Genomic DNA, 24293 nt, shown 5'->3' on the forward strand with positions numbered 1-24293 from the left:
AAGCTCTACTATTTTTAAAGATTTTTTAATTTTTTTTTTTAGATTTTTTTAAGAACTTCACTTTTTATGTTTTTGTTCTAAATAAATATTCGTCGAAAGGATGTATGTTTTAGAAATTATTCAAAATTCATAAAAATTTGCTTTAATGCCCATTTTGAAGTTTTTCTCGCAAAAAGTATAAATTCATCGAAAGGATGAATACACGGTTCAAGACCGCCGAAATGTAATATAAGTATTGTTTGCCCTTTATATGTATTGCTGATGACTCTTAATACAGAAATTGAGGAAAAATAGTCATTCATCGAAAGGATGTATATACATTTAATGTAATAAAAGCTTTGCTAGCTCTTTATATTTAACGCTGGTTACTATTGCAACTATTAAATAAATTTTTAAATTAATGATTTTAAGTAGTAGAAGAAATTCATAACAAATTTTATCTTAAATGTCGTTCGATGAATAGGTTAAATGTTTTACTTAAACCTATCACAGCTGCACTTGCTCACTTGACTTACAACCTATGGATATTATATTGAAGTAAATTCATAAACTACTAAATTTTTCTTATTTTTTAGTACTCTTCTATGACACAGCTGCTTATATTTTTGTGAGTATTATTACGAAGTCTATGCTACAATATTGAAAAAGTAATTTATTTTTAATGGCACAAAGTATATAAAATTCTTTTTTGGTTGGTTGTTTGCTTTTTTTTCTCATTTTTTGTTACTGTTATGGAGTGGTGTATCCGAAAATGTGGGCGGGGTTAAACAGTGGTGCATTTAATTTGATATTTTCTTCAAAAGATTTCTCGGTTGTGTTTTGCTATTATCTATCACAAATTTGCTTAAATCTGTTTTGCTGCCTAAAACATAAATGCTCTGCCGATTTGCTGGGCGGTAAGAGCTACATATGTTGGCAGTAACAGAATTGTATGAATATATTTTTTAATATTTATATAATAATTATTAATTTCTAATAAATGGTACTATATATACTTGGCTTGTTAGCTAACACTATCTCTGATTGAAAAGATGATGGATGGTTATATATAAATGTGCTGAGTTTGAGTATATGGTTTCAATTTTATGGGAACTGCTAGACTGGTACTGATACTGGAGATTGATGAGAGGCAAACCTTTTACATTTTTTTGTTTGCTGTCGTTTATTAGTATGTAATATGCTGCCTAGCTCTAAAAACTTAATATTTCTCTTTAAATTTTTTAATTTATTTAATGAATTATTATAATGAATTTTTATACACTATATCTTAATGTCTTTGTGTGCATTTATTGATGAAGTGTGTGAAAAAATATTTTTGTTTGTATTAAAAATAAATATTTGTTTAAAAAATCTCAAAAATCATCAAAACACATCAACGAAATACGCAAATATCATAGAACTAACTGTAATGAGTACTAAAATGTATATGAGAAAAAAATTTTGAGTTTTACTTACATTTGCAGTTTCTTCGTTTCAGTGTAATCTCAGAGGTTAGGGCTCATTGTGTGTATGTATTTTTTTTTATATTTTGAGGGAGTTCAGTAAAAGAAAGAAATTGTACAGATTAGCCAGTTGTTTTGCTGAAATTTGTGTCTCATAGATTGCTTTCTAAATATCAATTTGCCAATATCAATAACAAATCACCAATTTCGAACAATTCAAAAATGCAATTTCGTACAGTTTTGGGCTTAAATTCATATGATCATATGGTCGGCTGCCTACAGTGCAGCTACGTTGCAATTTGCGAGTATGTGTGAATAGTATTATGCAAGTAAGAGAGCCAACTACGTTACAGTGTTGAAGTATTTTTAAGTTTCTTACGAGTTTTTGAAGGTTTCGAGTATTTGTTTTGGGACATTTTCAAAGTTTTCAAGAGTATTACGTTTGCAGAGTAGCGTGAAATGGCATAGAATTTTTGTTATATTTGCTTTTGTTTTTTGAAAGTCTTGTCTAACAATGCGTTTACGGTTCTTTATACAATTTGTTGTGTTTATTATGTTATTGTATTATATTTGTTGTTATTGTATGCCAAAATTTTGCGTACTCATTATATTACATTTATTTTTCATATTTTAAATTTTATTTAAATTTTGAAGGCATTTTCGTTTTAGGTTTTCTTTCTCTCTTAATCTCTCTCTCTCTCTCTCCCTTTTTCTCATACTTCAGTTACTACATTTCTTCTGCATTTTTTGCAATTTTTCAACTGTTACGCTATTCCTACTTGGATTTGACTCTCATTTGTGATTTGTTTGTTTGCGCTCCTTTTCGTTTTTCTCACGCGAGCGTTTGTTGAACATAAATATTTTAACGCTCGCGAACGTTTCAACGTAGTGATCTCAAATGAGTGTTTCCATGTGGTGTACACAAATGAGCGTCATTCTCTCTCTCTTTCAAGTTGCTTAAGTGCTTGTAGTCATTCTCACTTTCAAGTTGGCTACGTTGTTGTTGTGTATTTACTGTTATAGTTTTTGCGGCAGCTTTGCTTTTGTTGTTGTTGTTGTTAGTGGAATAGCGTAAGTAGCATTCGTTGACAGTGTTGTTGTTTGAATATGCATTGCGGGCGTTGTGTGTTTTTGTTGTATTTTATTTATTTTTTATATTTTTTGGTTTAATTGTTTTTGTAATCTGCTTTGTGGCGAGAATCTTGCGGAATAGCATTGCTGTTTTCAATTATTTATTGTTTGTTATGTAATTTTAAATATTTTGTGGCTTTGTTTCGGTGTCTATGTGAATTAATATTTCCACGATTTATTTGCTTTGTGTCTCATGATTTACTCTGCATTTGCACATATTTGCGTGTAAGTATGTCTGTACAATACTCAAATATGTGAAATTGTTTAACTGTTCTTTTTTGTTATAAATTTGTTTGTATTTGTTATTGTATGTGATTTTCTCCATTGGAAATTATTAATTTATGCGATTTCTTTTAATGTAATTTTTTTTTTGCTATTTGTCTGTATATAATCCTTCGTAAATGTTGTTGTGTTAATTGTTTTTGTTGGAAATAATATTTCGTTAATTTACTAATTTATTTAATGACTTTTTAAACAATTAATCATTTCTGCTTTTTTTCTGCATTTATATTATATATACTTGCTTGTTTTGTTTGTATATAAGTATGTAATTATTTATTATTATTTGCTATATGTTATATGTGTATATATATATATATTGATACGCTAATATATATATATATAACTCCATTTGCTAGCAGCATTTTGTTGCTTTTATGTCTTTGGGTGTTTTTTGTTTTTGCTTTATGTTGTTGTTTTTGGTTTTTATATATATTTTTGTTGCTGTCGTTTTGCTGCCTCCTTTTTGCTGCAGTTGTTGTTTTGCGTATATATATATATATGGTATGTATATATATTATATATAAGTTTGTTTGGAATGTTGGGGAAAATTTGTTGTAAGTATTTTGTTGTTTGTTGTAGTTGTAATTTTGTTATATATTGAGTATTTGTTTATTATAGCATTCATTTACCGTTATTAATTTCAATTTAATATATGTATATATATATATTTGTTATGCTTTTGTTATATATATATACTATATACTGCTTGCGTACGCATTTTGGTTACTTCATTTATTTTTGTGTTGTTGTTGTTGTATTTGTTGTTTTTTTTGTTTCTTTTTATATATGTAGGTATAATTTGGTATTCTCATAATCATATGATGACATATCACTGCATGACACATTTTCCCTCTATTTGAGTTTTTAGCTCATTTACTTGCGTTTCTATTTGATTTTTCAGTTCTGTAAGAAGAAATTGAGTAATGGAAACAGCAATAAATAAGCGTGTTATTGTAGGATAGACTACAATAGTACATACAGACACAAAAAAAACTTGACCAAACAAGTTCAACATTTAGTAGTAACATTTAATGTTGTTGTTGTTGTTAGAGTTAGTAGAAAACGGTTTACTGTGTTGAATTTTTCTTAAAAATATTTCTTTTTAATATCATTTTTTTGTTTTTACTTGTTGTTGTTGTGTGGTGTACTTTAGACATTTACACAAGTAGAGTGATTAGTTGTGTCTAGAGAGCACATCGAGAAAGAGTATATAGAAAGTCGAAATTGTTCCTGGCTGCTGCATGCACTCAATGCATTCACGCTTGAAAATCATATACCTTGGTTGTTGTTGTTATTTTTTTTTTGTATTGGTATAAAGCCGGTTGGCCCACCACCGGTGGCCTATGGCTGGCGCAAATGTTTTGAGTGCATGTTATATACATATAAGTAGGTATATACGTATATATATTGTTAGAGAGAGAGTGGATAGTGAGTGTTACATAGCAAAAGTAGTAGCAATAGTACTAAATAGTAAGTATATTGAAGGGAGTAGCGATAGTGAAGAGTACACACACATGTTTGCAAGAGGGAAAAAGCTCAGTTGCTGTATTTTTTTTTTTTTTTTAATTTTTTGGTTATGATGAAATTTGTTTATGTGATATTTAGTAATATTAGTAGCTTATTAGTATTTACTTAATAAAATTAGTGTTTTATAGAGCACAAAGAGTTATATTTTACTTTGATTTAAAGTTTGAATTATAAGTACAGTAATAAAATACATAATTGTTTGTGATGTTAGATTGTTGATTGAAAGGGAGTGTTTTAATTAAAAATTAAAGAAAGTGCATTGAAAGAGGTAAACAAAAAAAATAAAAAAAAAAAAAATATTTCAAAAATATTATACGATCAATTATACGTTTTTATTATATGTGGAATTTCAAAAAAAAAAAATATTTATTTGTAAGTGAAAAAGTTATCTAAATTACACTGTCTAAGAAATATATAAACGAAATATAATAAAAATTTATAAATTAATTTAGACTGGCAGGCATATTTACTTTCTAAAATTAATTGAAAACTTTCATAAAAATTATCAAAAATAAAAAAAATCCAAGACAGAATTCACTAATATATTCAGTTATACACACTTATAAATAATTTTTTTTTATTTATTTGAAATCCATTGAACCCAATAGTGCTCGATTTCTTAAGGATTGCGTTTTAGAATTACTGAAAAACTTCATAAGTATGATAAAATAGAATGGAGATGTGATGTAGTAGTTCAAATATTAAAATATTTCAAATAATTTTCAAAATTTTTCTTTAAATTTGGGGTTTTGGTTTTTCTTACTTTTAAAATGACCTTTGGAAATACAGTGAAACTTCCATAACCCGAAGGTCTCTATAACTTGAATTTTCGAATTGGCAATAGCGTTTAGAAATCAAATTTCATACAAATTTCCTTTCATAACTCAAACTTCCCTAACTCGAAGTTCTCCATAACTCGAACTTTTGAAGAGGCAATACGTAGAAGTAAAATTTCATACAAAATTCATTCTATAAATCGAACTTTTCGACCAGGGCATGATACAAAATTTTAAATTTTACTATCCAGTCAGAATTATAAAACAGTCTCTCTATATCGTATGGAGGCAAACATAAAATATGATACCACGCTTATGGATTGCATAAATCATGTAACAAAGGCATGAGATACAGACGTTAAGAGCCAAACTATAGCAAAGTTCAACAATCAAAATTGCAGAATACATTCATTCAAGTTTAGAAGCATTTGAAATTGTTTTTAAACAAAGCTTTAGCGCACGTTTTTTATAGAATTTCATAATTTAATATGAATTAAGAGTTAGGCTTCGATGTTACTCATACGACATGGTGGGTATCATAGCGACTTTGCTGTATGTAGATCATTATAGGACTTTAATTGTCTCTACGTATTAAAGTACTTTTTTAATTGTAATATTTATGTCTAAAAATTTAATATTTCAAATTTCAATTAGATTACATTATAATTATACTTTAATTAATTTTCCTTTCAGATTACTTTTCTTGGCCGCACTTTCTATGGTCATAAACCAAATACCATATCAAATGGCATTTTTAGCTTCATGCAACAAAGTTCAAATGTAACTGCTTCATGATGCGAAAACTTTTTCGTAACTGTGCAACTCGAATAAGCTCACTGCGAGTTAAGCTGCACGGGCTGTTAAGTATGTAGCTCCATTATGGCCAGCGGTAGTAATAGTAGTATCAGTATTTTACGCACTTAATGATAGTTTAACACGCCATTAATACTGATCATTTTATTATAGTGACAGTGTTGCACTTACAGTGGCAGTGCTTACAACATAAAGTAGAGTTATAGCAAAAGTAGTTGTAGCTGGTAACTTGTATGGCAATTTTGTTGCAAGTAGCGGGGATGGGTGTCACATACATATTTAAGAAGTCTTTCTGAATCACAATTAAACCGAGCTCGTTTGGGTAATCTCGAGAGACAATAATTTTTTTTTCATAGAACTCATGAGATAAAGTATACATTTTTATACCCTGAACAGGGTATATTAAGTTTGTCACGAAGTTTGTAACACCCAGAAGGAAGCGTCGGAGCCCCTATAAAGTATATATATAAATAATCAGTATGTTGAACTGAGTCGATTTAGCCCTGTCCGTCTGTCTGTATATATACGAACTAGTCCTTCAGTTTTTAAGATATCGTTTTGAAATTTTACAGATGCCATTTACCCTTCAAGAAGCTGCTCATTTGTCGGAGCTGCCGATATCGGTTCACTATATCATATAGCTGACATACAAACTGAACGATCGGAATCAAGGGCTTGTATGGAAAACTTCCGCATTTTACTTCATATCTTCACGAAATTTGGGGTGAGTTATTGTTCATAGAAATAATTTAATCTCCGAAAAAATTGTTCAGTTCGGTTCACTATAGCATATAGCTGCCATACAAACCGAACGATCGAATCAATGGCTTGTATGGAAAATTTTCGCATTTGACGTGGTATCTTCACGAAATTTGACATCGATTACTGCTTAAGGTAATAATATAATCCCCGAAGAAATTGTTCAGATCGGTTAACTATATAACCTTAATGTTTCTAGCAAACATCCCGGCTAAAAGACTTTTCTTACGTCTTTAGATTTGCTTAAAGACATAGTTACTAAAAGAAATGCAGCTTCGGTACAGTCGAAGTTAACATTTTTTCTTGTTATTACTTACTTTATGAAGAGAATTTTTTTTAAATATTTAATAAAATTCGGTTTAAATACCACTCAATAATTAGCTATAGGCAGCTGCCAACATTGTCTAAATTAATCAACTAGCATAATCTCTACTCCTTGTCGAGCACAAAAACAACTCGCCATTAAAATTTCCGCTCACATTTTCAACATAATTCTATAAACCAACAACTGTTCTATACAACACAAAAAATGTTGCCTGCCTTAATGAATAAATTTCTTCATTAATTTCGTGGACATCCTTTGCTTTATTGGCTCGTTAATGGTAATTTGCGGGCGCGCACAAATTTATCGCCTTATAATAAATATGAAAAATGGTAATGAGTTTGCGTTGCCACATGTTACATGAAAGTCGTTTTGATTTATGACCAGTTGCTCTGTTGGGCTGTTGGACAAGGCGCAGCAGGCAGTTCGCCGGAAATCACAACATAATTTAGAATCACTTAACCTGCGCGCACAACACAAGTATTTAATGTAGACTCTTTTTCCATTTAATTTTAAAGGTGCGCCATGAATTTTAAAATAAGAAATTTGCCGCTTACTAATGGCCCAATAAACAATTTAATTATATGCGTACTAAAGGGTGATTTTTTAAGAGCTTGATAACTTTTTAAAAAAAAAAACGCATAAAATTTGCAAAATCTCATCGGTTCTTTATTTGAAACGTTAGATTGGTTCATGACATTTACTTTTTGAAGATAATTTCATTTAAATGTTGACCGCGGCTGCGTCTTAGGTGGTCCATTCGGAAAGTCCAATTTTGGGCAACTTTTTCGAGCATTTCGGCCGGAATAGCCCGAATTTCTTCGGAAATGTTGTCTTCCAAAGCTGGAATAGTTGCTGGCTTATTTCTGTAGACTTTAGACTTGACGTAGCCCCACAAAAAATAGTCTAAAGGCGTTAAATCGCATGATCTTGGTGGCCAACTTACGGGTCCATTTCTTGAGATGAATTGTTCTCCGAAGTTTTCCCTCAAAATGGCCATAGAATCGCGAGCTGTGTGGCATGTAGCGCCATCTTGTTGAAACCACATGTCAACCAAGTTCAGTTCTTCCATTTTTGGCAACAAAAAGTTTGTTAGCATCGAACGATAGCGATCGCCATTCACCGTAACGTTGCGTCCAACAGCATCTTTGAAAAAATACGGTCCAATGATTCCACCAGCGTACAAACCACACCAAACAGTGCATTTTTCGGGATGCATGGGCAGTTCTTGAACGGCTTCTGGTTGCTCTTCACCCCAAATGCGGCAATTTTGCTTATTTACGTAGCCATTCAACCAGAAATGAGCCTCATCGCTGAACAAAATTTGTCGATAAAAACATTTCGAACCGAACACTGATTTTGGTAATAAAATTCAATGATTTGCAAGCGTTGCTCGTTAGTAAGTCTATTCATGATGAAATGTCAAAGCATACTGAGCATCTTTCTCTTTGACACCATGTCTGAAATCCCACATGATCTGTCAAATACTAATGCATGAAAATCCTAACCTCAAAAAAATCACCCGTTACATTGGCATAGGCGAGCGAGTTGGCAATAAATTACTCATACGACCGGGTGTGGCGCACAATAAAGGTGCTACAGATTTATTAGATTAGCATTTGCCATTAGTGGTTGGTATTCAAATGTGGAACAGTATGCGAATTAATCACTAGAAAATATAAGCAATTTTTTTGTTGTTAAAGAGGAAAAGTGTTCATTATAGTCGAAGAAAGCACAATGAAAGACAACGCAGTGAATAACTTTTTGTAAAAATCTATGCAAGCAGCCAACCAATATTTGCCAACTTCAATGACTTAATTGAAGTATTTACTTAAAATTAGTGTTGCCAAATGAATTTGCATAAAATTTTAGTTGCAGTTTGCAAGAGTCAACTAATTGCAAAGAGCAAATGAAAGAGTTTGTTTAAAGCTTTTGGATTTTAATTGAATTTTATAAGCAAATAGTCGAAGGAAATCTTCAGAGTTGCAATCCAAGGCGCGCAAGAGGCTAGCCGCACAATCAAACTGCAGCAAATTGGTGCTGCTTGCCACAGCACAAATGCAAATGCTTGCGGTTGGCTCGAAGTAGTAGCAGGCGAGTAACGCTTAAGATTTCGTTCGCTGCAGTTTTTAATTGCGGATTGTTGAATTTCACTCAACCGCAAAAACTTTGCATTTGCACGAGAGAGAGAGAGAGAGAGAGAGAGACATGCGAGGAGCTTAAATTTAAAATTTACACCAAGTGGCACTCAGTGTTGCGGCAAGTAGCAGCTTAAAGCGTCAAGGCGAGTTGATGAGTTGGTTGGTTGGTTGGTTGAGTGTGTGTGTGTGGCAGATAAGTTGATAAAACCCATTTGCTCGACAGATTGTTGGTGTCGCTTGGCAAATGCCATTTACAATCACACACAAAAGTACGCAGACTTGTTACTGCTGTTTCTTCATTTCATTTTAAGTTTCCTATTATTCTTGCATTTCACTCTGACTGACTTAAAATTCATTTCTTCTTCTTTGTTTTTTTTTATTTTTTTTGCCTTCTTGCTCGTTTTAGATTATTCATTTTCTTGTTCAGTTGCTTGTTGTTGCTTGCAGCAGCATACTAGTTAACAAGTGCAAATTTTCAATTTAAATGCAAGCAAACTGCTTTTGATTACGTATACGCCCCGGTGCACTTGTGCTGCCTGCCGGCAAGCAATGAGATAAATACATGTATAATTGAATGCGAGCAATAAAAGTAAGTGTAAGGCAGCTGGCACTGCTCTGCTCTGCTCTGTCAGGCCATTGTTGGGCTTGTTCTAATTTGTTTGCCGTATTTTGTCCCTCGAATGCTATTTGTGTGAGCAGATCTCTGTCTCTCTCGAGCGCAGCTGCTGAGTGCTGTTGTTTTGGATATTCTTCGGAAAATCAGCAAACTCAGCAAGTGGCAATTGCAATTGCAATTGCTTTGAAATGTGTAGTAGTCGCCCTGCGCTTGAATGGCACGTTGGCGCATTTAGTAGAACTTAAGTACTCATTACTTTTTCATTATGCTGCTGCTGCTGCAGTTGTTGTTGCAGCATTTTACATAATGAATTAAGCGCATAGCAACAAAAGGACGTCCTACATGAACTCCGTTTGAGGTGCAAATTAATTTAAGGTTTTGTTGCAAGCTTTATTTGTAAATTTTATTTGTAGAAAATTGTTGAGTGCTTAAATTCACCAGAGGGATTTTGTATATATTTTAGTAAGGCTTAGTATTTTCTACTAATTTGTTGACGACTGCACTGAAAAAAATATTTTATTATCTATTCTAAAACTCATTATAAAACAGCACTTTTGCTCCTCTACAAACTGCGTACAAATTCTAAATTCTCTGACTAAAATTAAACTCATTGTCACTCATTTATCACTTAAATATTTGATGTGGTACAATGTTCAAGTTAATGAGTATGAAATGTGACAGCGCCATTACTATGTGTAATGGCACTATACGAGTGTAATTTGAAAGCTGAGTTCCACTTTAGAGCAACACCATGTATTTATACGTTTTGGGGGTACTGGCAGTGAATTTTTAATGGAATTTCACATGTCTTTTCACAAAAGTTTGGCAGCTGGAAAATTCGTAAGCTCATTTACAGCTTTTGTGAGAATTTCAATTGTTCTGACAGCCTTTTAGAATGTGTTCCAACTGGTTGGATATAAATTAATACTCGTGAGCGTACCAAGTACCAATTTATATACCAATGGATATTGGTGAGTATAACAAGTGTAGTATATACAAAGCGTTTTCCGACAGACAGTCGCGAATATTTCAGAGAAATAATTTTTTTTTGTTAATTTGCTTGAAGCTTTTTCGGCAAAGCAGAAACTGATTGATATTCCAGCTGAAGGTGCATGAGTTCTTTTGCGTACTTAGATATCTACATATATGTTATGAGGTTTACATACGCAGAAGAAAATTTCTTTACATATATGACTATATTCGTGCTTTATATACTCCATTATGTACCTTTTCCTATAGCTTGCTATTTCTGGCTCATTGATTCTGTTCGCCAACTTGTACTTTACAAATTTCGCACTATTTTCATCAGTTGTTTTCTAGAGAATTTCTACAGAATCTGTACAAAACACATCAATTAAGTATTTCAAACAGTTAAAGCAGCAGAAATATGCAAATTTCTGAAAATTCCACTTTGTTTTGCTAAATTTTCCATTGGAATTCAATTGAAGTTCAATTACAGTTAGAAACTGATCAAAAACCAATTTAGTTCATAGTTGCAAGAATACTATTATTAAAAAAAATTAGATTTTTTCAACAGCGAAACTTGCTATAAAAGAGTAAATAGATAAATGTAGCTGCGGTATTTTTTTTACTGGAAAATAGTGGAGAATTGTAGGGAAATCATTTTGTAACACTTTGAACGGTCATTTAGGAAAATTAATTGTTATTATTTTAGTAGTCTTTATCATGATTTAAAATAAATTTAAAATATATAACATAATTTCCGGTTTTTAGACTATTCTTTCGATGTTTCGAGAAATCTTTTAAATCCTATTGTCGGTTTCCATAAATCATCTAATGGTTCTTCAATAGTTTCTTAATCAAACAACTGACGCAAGACTTCACTATTTACATTTCTGAGCGCATTTTTATTGCGGATTTTCCTTTCATTCTCTGGATAATAAATTAGAATTTCATAGCAAACATTTGGTAACCTTACTTTGGAAGAGAACAAATGGTGTACTGTTGTAAAATCGACTATAACTGCGTAAGTATTTTTCCCTATGCCAACTAAGAAGAAGAATAATAATAATATAGTATAGATCCTTAAGATCAATAACATTGAGGTCGTATTAACCACTCCTTTCAACTTCCTAATATGAAGCAGGAGAACCAAATGACTCTCAATAAAATTCAATGGCAATGTGAGCTCTCAAAAATTAATGCTGATAAAAGGTCTTTGCCTGAAAATAACACCGACTTCGAGAATGTTCCATCATAAAAAGATGAGTTCTCATTGAATGTGCTGAAGTACAGTAAAATCGTTTTCATTCACCACGGTTCTGGAATATGAAGATCATATCTTTTCTAAGTTTGTTTTATTTCTAAATGAGGAACATATTTATAAGGAAACTTACAGCTCTATTGTTTTAACGAATATAGAAAAATCAATTACTCTATATTTCTAGTATTATATATTGTAAGATCATACAAGTTTTCAAATATTTTATTGTTAATCATATTACCACTTTAAGATTGTATATTTATTAGCGAATTCTTGGAATTATAAAACTAAAAGTATCAAATAATTGAGTATAGCATACTAAATGAAAAGCAATAGAAAACTATATATCAATCCAATACAAAACAACTTTAATTAATTTCGATTCGACAATTTGAGATGCAATTTCAATCAATGTAAATCAATAGATGTATGCATGTATGTGTGTACATACAAATGTACGTGCATTAAAAATTAAAAGCGTAATCAATTTAAAAGTAGAAATTACAACAACTAAAGCAAAACAAAAGTACTGAAAAACTAAAACTAAAAACAACACACACAAACATAGTACAACCACACTAAAACGTAAAAGGGATTAACGGATGGCAGAAAAATAGCGCACAATTAACGGCTTTACTGCATTTGCAACTGTTTATTGACAGCAACAAATCGTACGATATAACAGTATTGCAATGCTTTCATTCTGCTATTGTTGTGTTAGTTTATTTATTTGTTTTATTGGAGTATCCTTTATAGTTGTTTTTAGTGTTTCGTTTAGTTTTTATTTATTTTTTTTTTTAGTCTGGAATTAGTTGTTTAGTTGAGTGCATTTGCTATTTGCGCTTAATTTGTGTGATGGTAGAACGGTGTGCTAAATACTTGTACAGACAAAACACACAACTGACAATTGACAAATGATAAATAAGATAAATAAAAGCATCGAACTAAATCGCATAGAAATGATACGTAGAGTGGAGAAGCACTTAATGAAAAGGTACATAAGTACAACTAAGTAGTAGTAGAGTCGATAGAATTAGGGAGTCGATAGAATGGTTGATGGTGGATTTCCTTCATTCGTGGCATTAGTGTCTAGTGGTGGATGCTTTAGTTGAGCTTTTAGTGATCCAACTGTCAGCTTGTTGTTGTAGTAGTGTTTATTTTTTATAGTTGTTGTCGCCTTTGATTGAATTGAGTAGTTCGCTATTTTTCAGTTGTCTTCCAGCTTGCTGCACAATTAAATAGCTAGCAGATTTCCAACTCACTTGAATAGGATATGGGTTTTGGGTTTAAGGGTAGACTAAATAGCGGACCTTGTAAGTAAGAGTCCATATCTAGGGTTATATAAAGTCTATGATGTATGGTTTCCACAGCACTTCGCGCTAAATTGTTCTACAAAGCTCAAGCTGCTTCTATTATATAAATACATATATTTGGGTTACCGATGAGTCACGCTTGTTTAACAACTAATAATGGCTTTTAAAAATATATAAATCGTGTGAATTTACAGCTTCAAGTATGCATGGAACAATTTAATTGCTGTTATTACAAATGCAATTAAGTTAATATGCGCGCAGTGGTAACAAACGGCAATGTCCTTGGCTCAAAACCACTGTTGTCGTTGGATTTTCATTATTATTTTTACTTTATCATAAACTCTTAAGCAACTCTATGTAATTAACGTTTATTTTTTGTAAGTATATGTATTGGAATTTTTTTCTTGACGTTGTATTTTTGTTGTGTTTTAGTTTTTGCCGTTTCGTTTAAAGTGCCAGTGTGTTTTCGAGTCGTTGTTGTTCAACTATTTTATTTTTCATTAACGCAAATAGTTCAAGCGATAGTTCAAAGTTGTACGAAATTGTTAGTTTGCATATAGTAAACGAAAAAAATAAATAAATTTTCAAAATTTTTCGTAACAAAAAACTGAAAATTTTCAAATAAATAGTTACTATTTTGCGGCACACACATCAAACTAGCTAACATTGAAGAGAATATATAAGTAGCATTAGTATTAGTAGTAATAAAATGTATTGAGTACAAAGTATTAGTTGGTTGGTAGTACTTTTGTGGCAGTTAAAGAAGTGTACAGAAGAATCATAGTAGAGTTTTTTAGTAGTAGTGCGCTTCAAAGATAACATTTTTCCACTGTGTTGGTGTGTCAAATTTATCTCTGATGCTTTTTATTACGGTTTTTTTGTTTTTAGAATTAAGTTTTGCTTTGCTGTTTATTAGTTTTGTCTGGAAATTACGTGGAAAATATGCAACTTACTTGTGAAATCGTCCAACTCTTCCTGTTCCGCTTCGGCAGCCAACTCTTCGGGTGTCTTCTTCTTTCGCATCAGCGGATTGGGTTCTTCTTGGGGCGCGGCTTCGACAACTTCTTCCTTTTTCTTTATGTTGTACTGTAAGCGAAGAAAAAGTAGAGTGTTAGAGACATTTGATAAACTATATGTGTTGAGTTCTGGTACTTAACTATATTTTTAGTAAATGAAGATATTTATATTTCTAAGGTTTCTTAAAGAATTTAAATTATCAAATAATTTCCTTTAAGTTTCCTTCCTCCCAGTAACGTATTTCAACGTATCAAGTAAAAATAGAAGACTTAAATATCTACAAGCTATTAAATTTTAGTACACATAATTCACCAACATCTCTGAAACATTTCCCTTGCCACCTCCCCCGTAAAGCTCGCTTACGCCACAGATTACAGATTTCTATTTACTCCACTTCTCGTTATTATTTTCTCTCTCAGTTCTTTTCTTTTCATTTCGCTGTCATTTTTCCGTTGACACAAATTGAATTACATTACAGCTCGATACAGCCACGAGTGGCAGCAAAGTGGTATTTTCTATAGCTTTAAGAAAGCTCCCCTTTGGCGCTTATATGATATGTTATTCATGTAAAGTCAGGTGAGCATCATGTTTGTTGTTATTTTATTTGCTGTCATTGCGGTAATGTGATTGCGCATTTTTGTTTTTTATTCTGAATTAAATTTTACTTAACCCAGTTTCAGCATGAACTTTTGATTCCACAACTCGACAACTCATGCATTCATTCATTTATTCATATTCACTCGGAGCTTGTGCTTTCAAGCAGATTTATATGCATAAGCGCAGCCATACATATGTATACTCGTGTATTATTATTATTTTCTTTTATTCTTACATTTTTCTTGGAAATGCCAAGCACTTTCAACTAAGAGCATTGCTGTAAGCACTTTTCATATATATATGTACCGTTACTTGTGTGCCACTTTACGAATTGTCATTGCGTCGTGATTGATTTCATGGCTGCATACCTGTCATCCCCGGCGGCAGCATTTTATTTCCGTTGATACCTGCTGTGTTGTCATGGCATTTGAATGTGGCTGAAGCTTTAAGTACTCGTACAACAAAAAATTATGAATATTTTCACTGTTCGCTTTAGTTAACTTGAGTTTGCTTTAAAGTACACTTAAATGGAATTTTTGGGTGCATATTTTTTGTACTTTTGTATTAAGTAATGCGTTGTCATGGTGAGCTTTAAGCTTTTTCATTTGAGTTTGCTGTATTTAAGTTATTGAATGGTTCTTGGAATTCGGTGTATTTCGGATTATTGTAAATTCATTTTATAAGTATTCCCATGGCTTGGTTAAGTACTTTAAATACTCTCTTTTGTCTAATGGTGAATTTTTTGTTGAATTAAGTATTATTTGAGTGAAAGCTCTGCAGTGCGATGGCGTCCACTAAGCTTTATATGAATACTGAGAATTAAAGTCGCAAATTTAATCAAAGAGTTTCTGAAATACTTAAAGTAGTACTTAAATTCTTATTTCCCTTCGTTTTAGTTAAATTTAAAGCAAATGAAGTAGTAATTATATCAAAAGCTTTATTAAGCTTGCGCAACAAGGAAAAGATCCAAGCTTACATTGATCTTTTAGCTTGATTTTTGTAGTCATAAATTTGGATTTTATGAGAAAAGAATAATACTTTGAAGAACATTTTTTTTTCTCAAAATCTGCGATAAAATACTAGAAAATACTAGAAAAAAAATAATGGAAACTGTAATATTTTCTTTATTATAAGACAAGACGATTAAATTGGCAATATTCGGTTGATGGAGAAATAATATTAACAGTTATCTAAGGGTTTAGTTGAATTCCTGCCCCGATCTTTACTAGAATTCATATTCTATCTGGTAGTTTTGATTAATCTGCAATCTAGCTATAAATGTATAGTCAAAAAATCAATAAATTCGTTGTTACTGAATATTCTTTATTTCAATATCTGTATATGATCCCTTCCTTTAAAAATTATTTGTTTACATTACGCATTGATTTTGCACTCTTATACTAACTCACTTTAGTCCCACTCTCAATACCACCCAAGGTCATTTGTAGGTTATATTTACTTCTAACGCACATAAAACGGTTTTACTGTCACTTAAATGGCCCTATCGCATACGCTATCGCCGCATAACCCACATCATAAACAGCCGAGCGCCGCGCAGAGCTCAGCACAATTACGCCGACTACTACAACTCCTCCAATATTGCGGTTGACTATAACAAGGGGCTTCAAACAGCTTTGAGGCTTGACACAATGAATATAGAAGTTGTATATATGTACATATGAGTGCTTGCAGAACAATATATCGCTTCGCTTGGCAGGTGTAACAAAGGTTGGCTTTGTTGGACAGCTTGAAAGGCCCCCTCTGGCATCAGCGCCTCAACACACATTCGCACTCAATCAATGCCAGTGGCTCTTTGCTTTGCTTTTGTTATTCCTTTATACTACGCTTATGTGTTTCGTTGTGTTTTTTGCCCTCCTTTTCATTGCAATACTCCCCTTCGTATAATATGTTTTAGGGCAATGTTACCATGCGATAGCATTTAACGCTTACGTACACTTGAACAATTTGACCGAGATTTTGCTTTGGACATCCCCTTATGTGTGTTGTGTATGACTTTTATGTACCTCATGTGTGTTATGCTTATGTTTGGAAGTAGGCTGATACTTGTAACACGTGTCCAGATAATATCGAGCACATATCGATTTCCCCTTGAGTGACACAAGTCATTGAATATTGTTTAGTTAGTGCGGCGAGCTTGAAGATAAAGGGCATTAGGAGGACACTGACATGGAAACATACATTTACAGTTACATTAGGTTTCATTTAAGTATTACACAAAAGTGGTTATAATTAGAAAATCAATTATTTTGTTTGAGAGCAAGAACACTCGTTGATTTAAGAACACCGACTTCGAATCAGTGTAATTTTTTGTACTGTTAAAACATTTTTTTCCGAAGAAGCTTCATTTGTGTGGTAATCATATTGATGAAATATGGTTTATTCTTAAAGACACGTATGTAAAGAGAGAATCCGGCTCAAATTCATTATGATGACAAACTTCCTAAATAAGCTTATGCAAAAAGCTCACTAAAGCTTCCACAATTTAAGAAGCATAGCCCGCCATCACAAAGAAAAATGTTCATTTTGTCACCTTTTTCAGAAATATTGTTTGCAGTCATGCCCTACACGTTACAATCTCTTTATTTGTAACTCCTAGCACTGAGTCAACCAATGTGTTGGTTTTTGCGTATCACCATCTTTGCTAACACAGCTTATTATTGTTGTGCTTCCATTTATTGTTGTATACTTTATTAGCATCGCCTTGTGGCATGAGGAGATATAATTAAGCGCTTACACTTTGTTTAGAAGCCTGTTCTCATGTTCTCTTATTGTATATATAAATATATAGAATGCCCCTAGTGCTTGACTGAATTAGGTTCGCACTATGCAGCCAACACTTCAAGTGACCTCAGCTGATATTTATTTATATGCATATTTGTGGTAATTAATTAAGCTTGTATACGATTAATTAAGTGTGAATGTAGTTGAGTTGAGATTGTGGTGCCGCCGGGCGACGAAAGTTGAACAGAGCAATGAAAGATGGTGCTGTGCAAGAGTAGCCATTCATCATTCTTGGTAATGCTTTGGCTTGAGGATTTCTTTGATGAGTAAGATATGTATATCCACAGCATTGCTGGTGTGTATTTAATTATAATTTTTTTATTGTTTGCTTATGTTTGGTGGTTGAAATAGAGAGCTCTAAAATCGTTTAGTTTCGCAATTGTTTTATTTAAGTGGCTGCAATTAAGCCCATTACTTTTATTATTATTGAAAATTGTTTAATTTATATTTAACCAAACGAAGAAGAAAAAAAATTAATATTTTTTACTAAATTAAAGGCTTTTTAATTGCGATTATTATTTTAATTTGATTTTCGTTTTTTTTTATTCTAACTAAATCACATAGGCTTATCAATAAACACTTTTATCATATTTCACCCAATTCAATCACTTTTTTATATTATTAATTTATATATAAGTTCAGTTTTTTTTATAATGTAGTGCACTTCACTTTGGTTTAATATTACAAAATATAAAAATTTTCACTTAAAATTTGATTGTTGTCAACCTTTGCGGAGATCAATCTGACTCCGTTAGGGAGTCGCTCATTAAAAGGACTCCCTACTAGAGTCAATTTGAACTACAAAAGGTATGTAGCACGATGCATATTTTTCACAGCACTTCATTTAAATATTGACTCATACATATTTACACTTCTAAGATTGATATTAAAAACTTAGACCTAGAATACTTCATATTCCTTATAGTTTGCAGTTCACTTTTAATCAATATTGATTTCCTCCACCCAAAAAGAGAATATTATATTTTTATATCTTCTATTTAATACAAATTTATTACTTCTGTCTATTTATTAAAATATATTTATTATCACGCCTTATTTTCTCTCCATACAACAAGGCAGCGCCTGTGGTTATGCAACACTTTTGAGCTCCCCATTTGATATTCACTGCCACTCAATTAGTGAGCGAGTGTTTTTTATAGGAGAGATATGGCAAAATGATGATATACAGAATTAAAATTAAATATAATTTTAACATAGGAAACATGAGTGTATGGGGCACTCTTCAACGTGCCTTTTAGTTGCTTGTAGCATTTCCGTATTTAAGTAAAATATTTTAACAGAAGATTTTACAAGATTTCGTATTCGAGTTAAATTTATGTGACATAAAACTATGTGGGAAAAATTAAGGTACCCTTTCTTCTAAATGAACTTTCAAAGTGAAGAGTGATAAAATATATAAGAAATAGCAAGTTAAGGGTACGATTATATGCAAGTATAATATGATAACTCCTTTTGCTGAAAGAACTTTCGTTGGCTGAAAGTTTTTTAATGAGAAAGTTTTCACGATTGGTTGACAAAATTGACAGCCACATGTTTGGTGAAAGTTAAGAAAAGGAAATTGCATTTGGAGAGCAGTGAAAGCATGGAATAAGGAAAGGAATATTGAAGAAGAAAAAAATGACAATATTAGAATCTGTAAGAGAAAGATAGGTAAAATAATAAAAATACAATAGTTTATAAGGAAAATAAATCTATCTTTTGTTAAAATTTGTTTTTATAGCCTTTTTTATTTTATTTTAAACCAAATGAAAATTATCCTCTACTAACATTTTTTTGAAGGCAACTTGGAATTCATGTGCTTAAAGCGCATTTCAAGAGTCGATTTTTTTTTTACCTTTTTTAGAAATGTCTAAAAAAAGCAGACAGCAAGCCTGTGCTAGCTAGTAACAATGTAGCTAACAAAACAGTTGCCTGCTAACACCGACGCTGTGTAGTACATTACTGATGTTGGTGGTATTAGTGACAACGGAAGTTGTTAAACAACACGTTAAACAGCGATGATGGCGGCTAAAAACAGCAGACACGACAGCTTATAAGAACAAAGTGCAAAAATGCCAGTTACCGGCAACAGTGGAGTTGCAGTTAAATGCATGAAACGTTGCATAAAAGCAGGCGCAGTCTGCCAACTGCCAACGCGGCTAACAATTTATGAGTTTTTTTCCACCATTTTCAGCGAAGTTTCAGAGTTGCAATTTTGACGCATTCTCTTTTTGCCCGTCATATTTTCACCAACTTTTGCAGGCAAAAACTTTCTATGCCCTCAAATTGAACGTGTTGTCGACGGTTTTGTTAAAGTTTAGCGCCACCAAATGGCGGGTCAGTAAAAAACACGTATTTATGTTGTTACATATAAGTGCTTTGCATGCATTTTGCTATTATGCAGCGTTTTTCGTCGTTGTTATTCCGGTTTTTGCTGTAAGCCATTTAATTTTCAAAGTGTAAATAGAGTTTTGGGAGTTAAGTGTTTGCTAATGCATTACACAAATTTCTGGTTTGTGTGTGTTAATTGCTTGTTAAAATTCATGGAATTATGTCTAAAGCTGCATATAAAGCTTCTTTATTGTTTACGAATGCGATTAGATGCAGTACTTTAATATTGATATGAATCATATTATGTGGTATTAATGCTTGCTTCTAAGGTAAATTATTATGTAAAACATTTGAGGTAAAAGTATATGCTCAATATGGTTTTAAAGTAAAACCATTTCTCCATTTTTGAACATCAAAAAAATAGTTTAACTCTTCGAGCTCTTAATTATAACCCCTAGAGCTTTAAGCTCACTAAATATTTTTTAAGTTCGTATATTTTGACTAGTATTTTGAATCATAAATACTTTTTATAATATTATTACAAATTTTTTTGTTTCTCCTTTTATATTTGAATATCATTAAGAAAATAACTTTTTATTCAAAAAAGCTTTTTATCGTAAGCTTTAATATTCCAACTTTCACTTACCTTATCACGAATATCTTGTCTCATCTTTTCGCGCTCTTCTTCCATCTTACGATGCTTCTCCTTTCGTCGCTCTTCGGCCTCACGTATGGCCTCCTGACGCTCCCTCTCCTCCTCCTCTGCCTTTTCCTTATCGTCACCATCATCACCGCCATCACCACCTACGGCGCCTGCGAAGAGAAAGAATAGACATTTTTGATTAGTTTTCAAATCTTTGAATAAAATTTGAAATAAAGGTATACAATATAATAATAAATATTTTTTACAAAGATATGGAAATATCTAAGGTATTAATATTAGACTTTCTTCATTTATACAAATTTTGCTAATTGGATTAAATAAATCGCATTGCAAGCCAATAAAAGTCAAATTATTTGCTAAATATATTTAAGATATCTTAAATTTCCACTATTGACTTTTTAAATATATTTGCATACAACTTTATATGCATTTAATTGCAGCTGGAGTAGTGTACACTCTGTATTTGCTAACTCTTGTTTGTTAATCAATTAAAATAAATTGCAATTTGATACACAAATGATATCTCACAGATCTTTAAATATCTTGCTATTAATTTAATCTTTCGCACACACATAAGTATTTGCCACATTTGAAATTGTTTGAACAAATCAGCCTTTAGGCATGTGGTTTTTCATAGCATACATCAAGGCGCAAACTTAGCACTAATATTAGCTAAATGTATAGCACAATAGGTTTTGTGAAAATTATATTTGTGTATTTGGCTTGCTTGTAAGTATGTCTAGAGCCGCTTATCTCAGTGTTGCACAGACTGCATTGTATTAAAACCAAGGACGTATTATATATTTCTCATATATAGATGTGTATGAGTGTTTGTGCTAAACAAAACCATTGTCTAAGCCTAGTAGACAACTACTATACAAGAGAATTGAACAGCATTATGTGGTTTTGTGGCGTTGTGGCATGTCACGTCTGCCAGATATGAATTTAATTTACGAAATTGAAACTGATTATTTTGAAAAAAAAAAGTTTTATTGTTTGTAGTTTTCACTAAAGAGGCATTAAAAACTTTTTACAATAAAAATAAATAAAAAATTTTACTCATTACAAGCACTTGTAATAAATCTGAAGTTTCATGTTAATACTTGTGTATTAGTTTAGTGTCTGTGATTTACGCCTGCTTGCTTTTGTTAATACTTTTTTTCAGTTTAAATTTCCATAATTTTAATGTTATAAAATAGTAAATATTTTTTTTCATCCACTTGTTGTTTTATTCATTTGAATTATGGCAAACACAATGGATTTTTAATATGTTTAACCGCAAGCCAAACGCTTAACATGCCTGCACATTTTGAAATCATTAATAAATTGTTAAGTGAGCTCTCATTAAATAAATATTATGTTTTTGTGTATTTACAAGTCTTTGCGAAAAAATATTATATTTTCGCAAAAAATGTATTTATTGCATAATATTGTATATTCAATGTGACAGTTTAAACAAATAAAGCTGACAATTGAAATTTATTATTTATTTGAAGAGCTTTCTACATTATTTTTTTGTCATTACATTCATTTTTTCTGCTTAAACATATTATTGTTGAAATTTGTGTTGAAACATGGCCTACATTCAGGCGGAAAATTGCGCTGAAATGTAGGCATCAGTTAAGTGAATGGTATGCTATAAACAGCGATACAATTTTGAATTATTGAATGTGTTTAAGTTAAGATTCTTCCATTTTCAACCATAATCTCCCAGCTATAACACTAATCTCAACCATAGTCATCACTGCATAACTTCCATATCCACCCACAAATCTCGTAAATTTTTAATTAAATACACATTTTATTTAATTTCATTTGCCAACGTTGATTTCATTAAATGCTAATTTATGTGCATGTACAACGAAAACTTAATAAGAAAACTTTTTATGCAACACCAACTTTTTATAGTTGCCACCATATACCACTTACACACCCCTCCACCAATAAGTGAATTTCATTTTACGACGCTTCTTTTACTAATTACATTTGTTGCTTTGCACAATATTTAAGTTAATTAAAAGTAATGCTTTGTTATTGCGCCAAAAACTTTCTAATGCCCTAATGAGTGGTGGCTGCTCGCCTCAACTCGAGTGTCGAAGTGTATGCGCCGCAAGGCATCTCAGAGGGTTTGTTGTTGTTTGCTGTGGAGGCTAAAGTTGAAATCAATCCAACCATTCAAGTTGACTGTCAAATTTACTACTCAGCCTGTCGAAGGTGGTGGCGAGTAGAGCGGAAATATATTGGAGTTGAAAATTTAATAAACAATTATAAGCTATACAAAGCAGCTCGGGCAATAGAAATGGGTGGAGTGCCAACAACAACAACAGCAATCTGTAATGAAACTTAATAACGGTATAAATTACCAGTCAAGCATGCTGGCTCAGTTGATTTGGTCATTGAGTTGGTGGCTGCTGCTGTAGTCAAGCTCATAACTCAAAACTGCGCAACAACTCCCATTAATGTCAACAGTTTTTGTTTTTGTTTTTGAACTCAAGTGTTTTTAATTGACTTAATTACGAAAAGTTTGACTGATGTGTTGGATGGAGTGCTGATTGTTGGCACTTTTGTTTTGAATTGGTATGATTTTTTGTTTGCTCTTTTGCGCAGAAAATATGCGAATTTTGAGCAGAGTGATTTTGGTAGAATTTTCAGTGTGTCGAATTCAAGTGTAGTATATACAATGGCGCTTTCAAAAGATGACTGTTTTGAGTTTCCAAGCTTTTTTAATTAAATAAGAGTACAGAAAATTAGCAGTCCTTGTTTGTATTAAAATTTTAAGTAAAAAGTATTTCAGAATTTTTAACTTAATAAAAACTATTTAATAATAGAAAGATACAGATTTCTATTTCATATAATTAAATTTATTTTATGACTCTGTTTGCAAAAATGTTCAACATAATGATGTGAAAAGTCTCAGCAGATAATTATTCAGGTTTTTCATTAAAATTAAATTAAAATTGTTTTTGTTATTTGCATGTCAACAAATCGTTAAACAACCGCATTTAACTGTGGAACTGGTTAAGCAAAGTTAAATAGCGGTAAGCTGCTGTCCAAGCGTTAATAGGCTGTCTATATATATGCATATTTTTTTTCGAAAATTGACCGAAATTATTATAATTATTTTACTCATTCATACTTATGCACAGATAATGAAAATATTTTCAAGAGTATGTATGTATAGTCCATATAACATATATGTATATACAAGCGTGTCAGCTTAAAAGCTAGAGCTGTTGTTATCTGTTGTACGGTGACTCTAAAAATAACTGTGCTTTTATGTGCATATTTTTTGTGTGTTTGTATGTTTCATATTTAAAATTTTTTATTTTTTGCTCAAATGCTTTCAGTAAACACATACTTGTGTATTTGCGCTCTTTATGACCATGCACTCTCTAAAGGATTGCAAACATGCATATATAGAAACACATAAACATTTATTTGTCATTTTTAAGCACATTTAGTGTTGTGTGTTTATGTACACATTTGCAAATGTTGAAATTTTTGTTTTCTGTTGCTTTTTCAATATCTGCAATTTT

The 24293-nt window shown here is 31.8% G+C and overlaps 1 protein-coding gene across 10 annotated transcripts in view; it reads right to left on the minus strand.

The window, feature by feature from the left end:
• Positions 1-24293, minus strand: part of LOC105211906 (complexin) — a 290240-nt gene that overhangs the window by 12032 nt on the left and 253915 nt on the right. For 5 of the 10 annotated variants that reach the window (XM_011183591.3, XM_054225568.1, XM_011183594.3 and 2 more), the window contains 3 exons: positions 20740-20897; positions 14300-14432; positions 1456-3758 (listed from right to left, as the gene is read on the minus strand). In XM_011183591.3, coding sequence (XP_011181893.1) covers positions 3685-3758; positions 14300-14432; positions 20740-20897 — 365 coding nt within the window. In that variant the 3' untranslated portion in view covers positions 1456-3684. Of the gene's footprint in view, positions 1-1455; positions 3759-14299; positions 14433-20739; positions 20907-24293 lie in introns of all 10 variants that reach the window. The other 5 variants (XM_011183592.3, XM_011183593.3, XM_029040000.2 and 2 more) reach the window with 3 other exon arrangements.

This window comes from Zeugodacus cucurbitae, chromosome 2, assembly GCF_028554725.1.
Source record: "Zeugodacus cucurbitae isolate PBARC_wt_2022May chromosome 2, idZeuCucr1.2, whole genome shotgun sequence".
NCBI classification, from domain to species: domain Eukaryota; kingdom Metazoa; phylum Arthropoda; class Insecta; order Diptera; family Tephritidae; genus Zeugodacus; species Zeugodacus cucurbitae.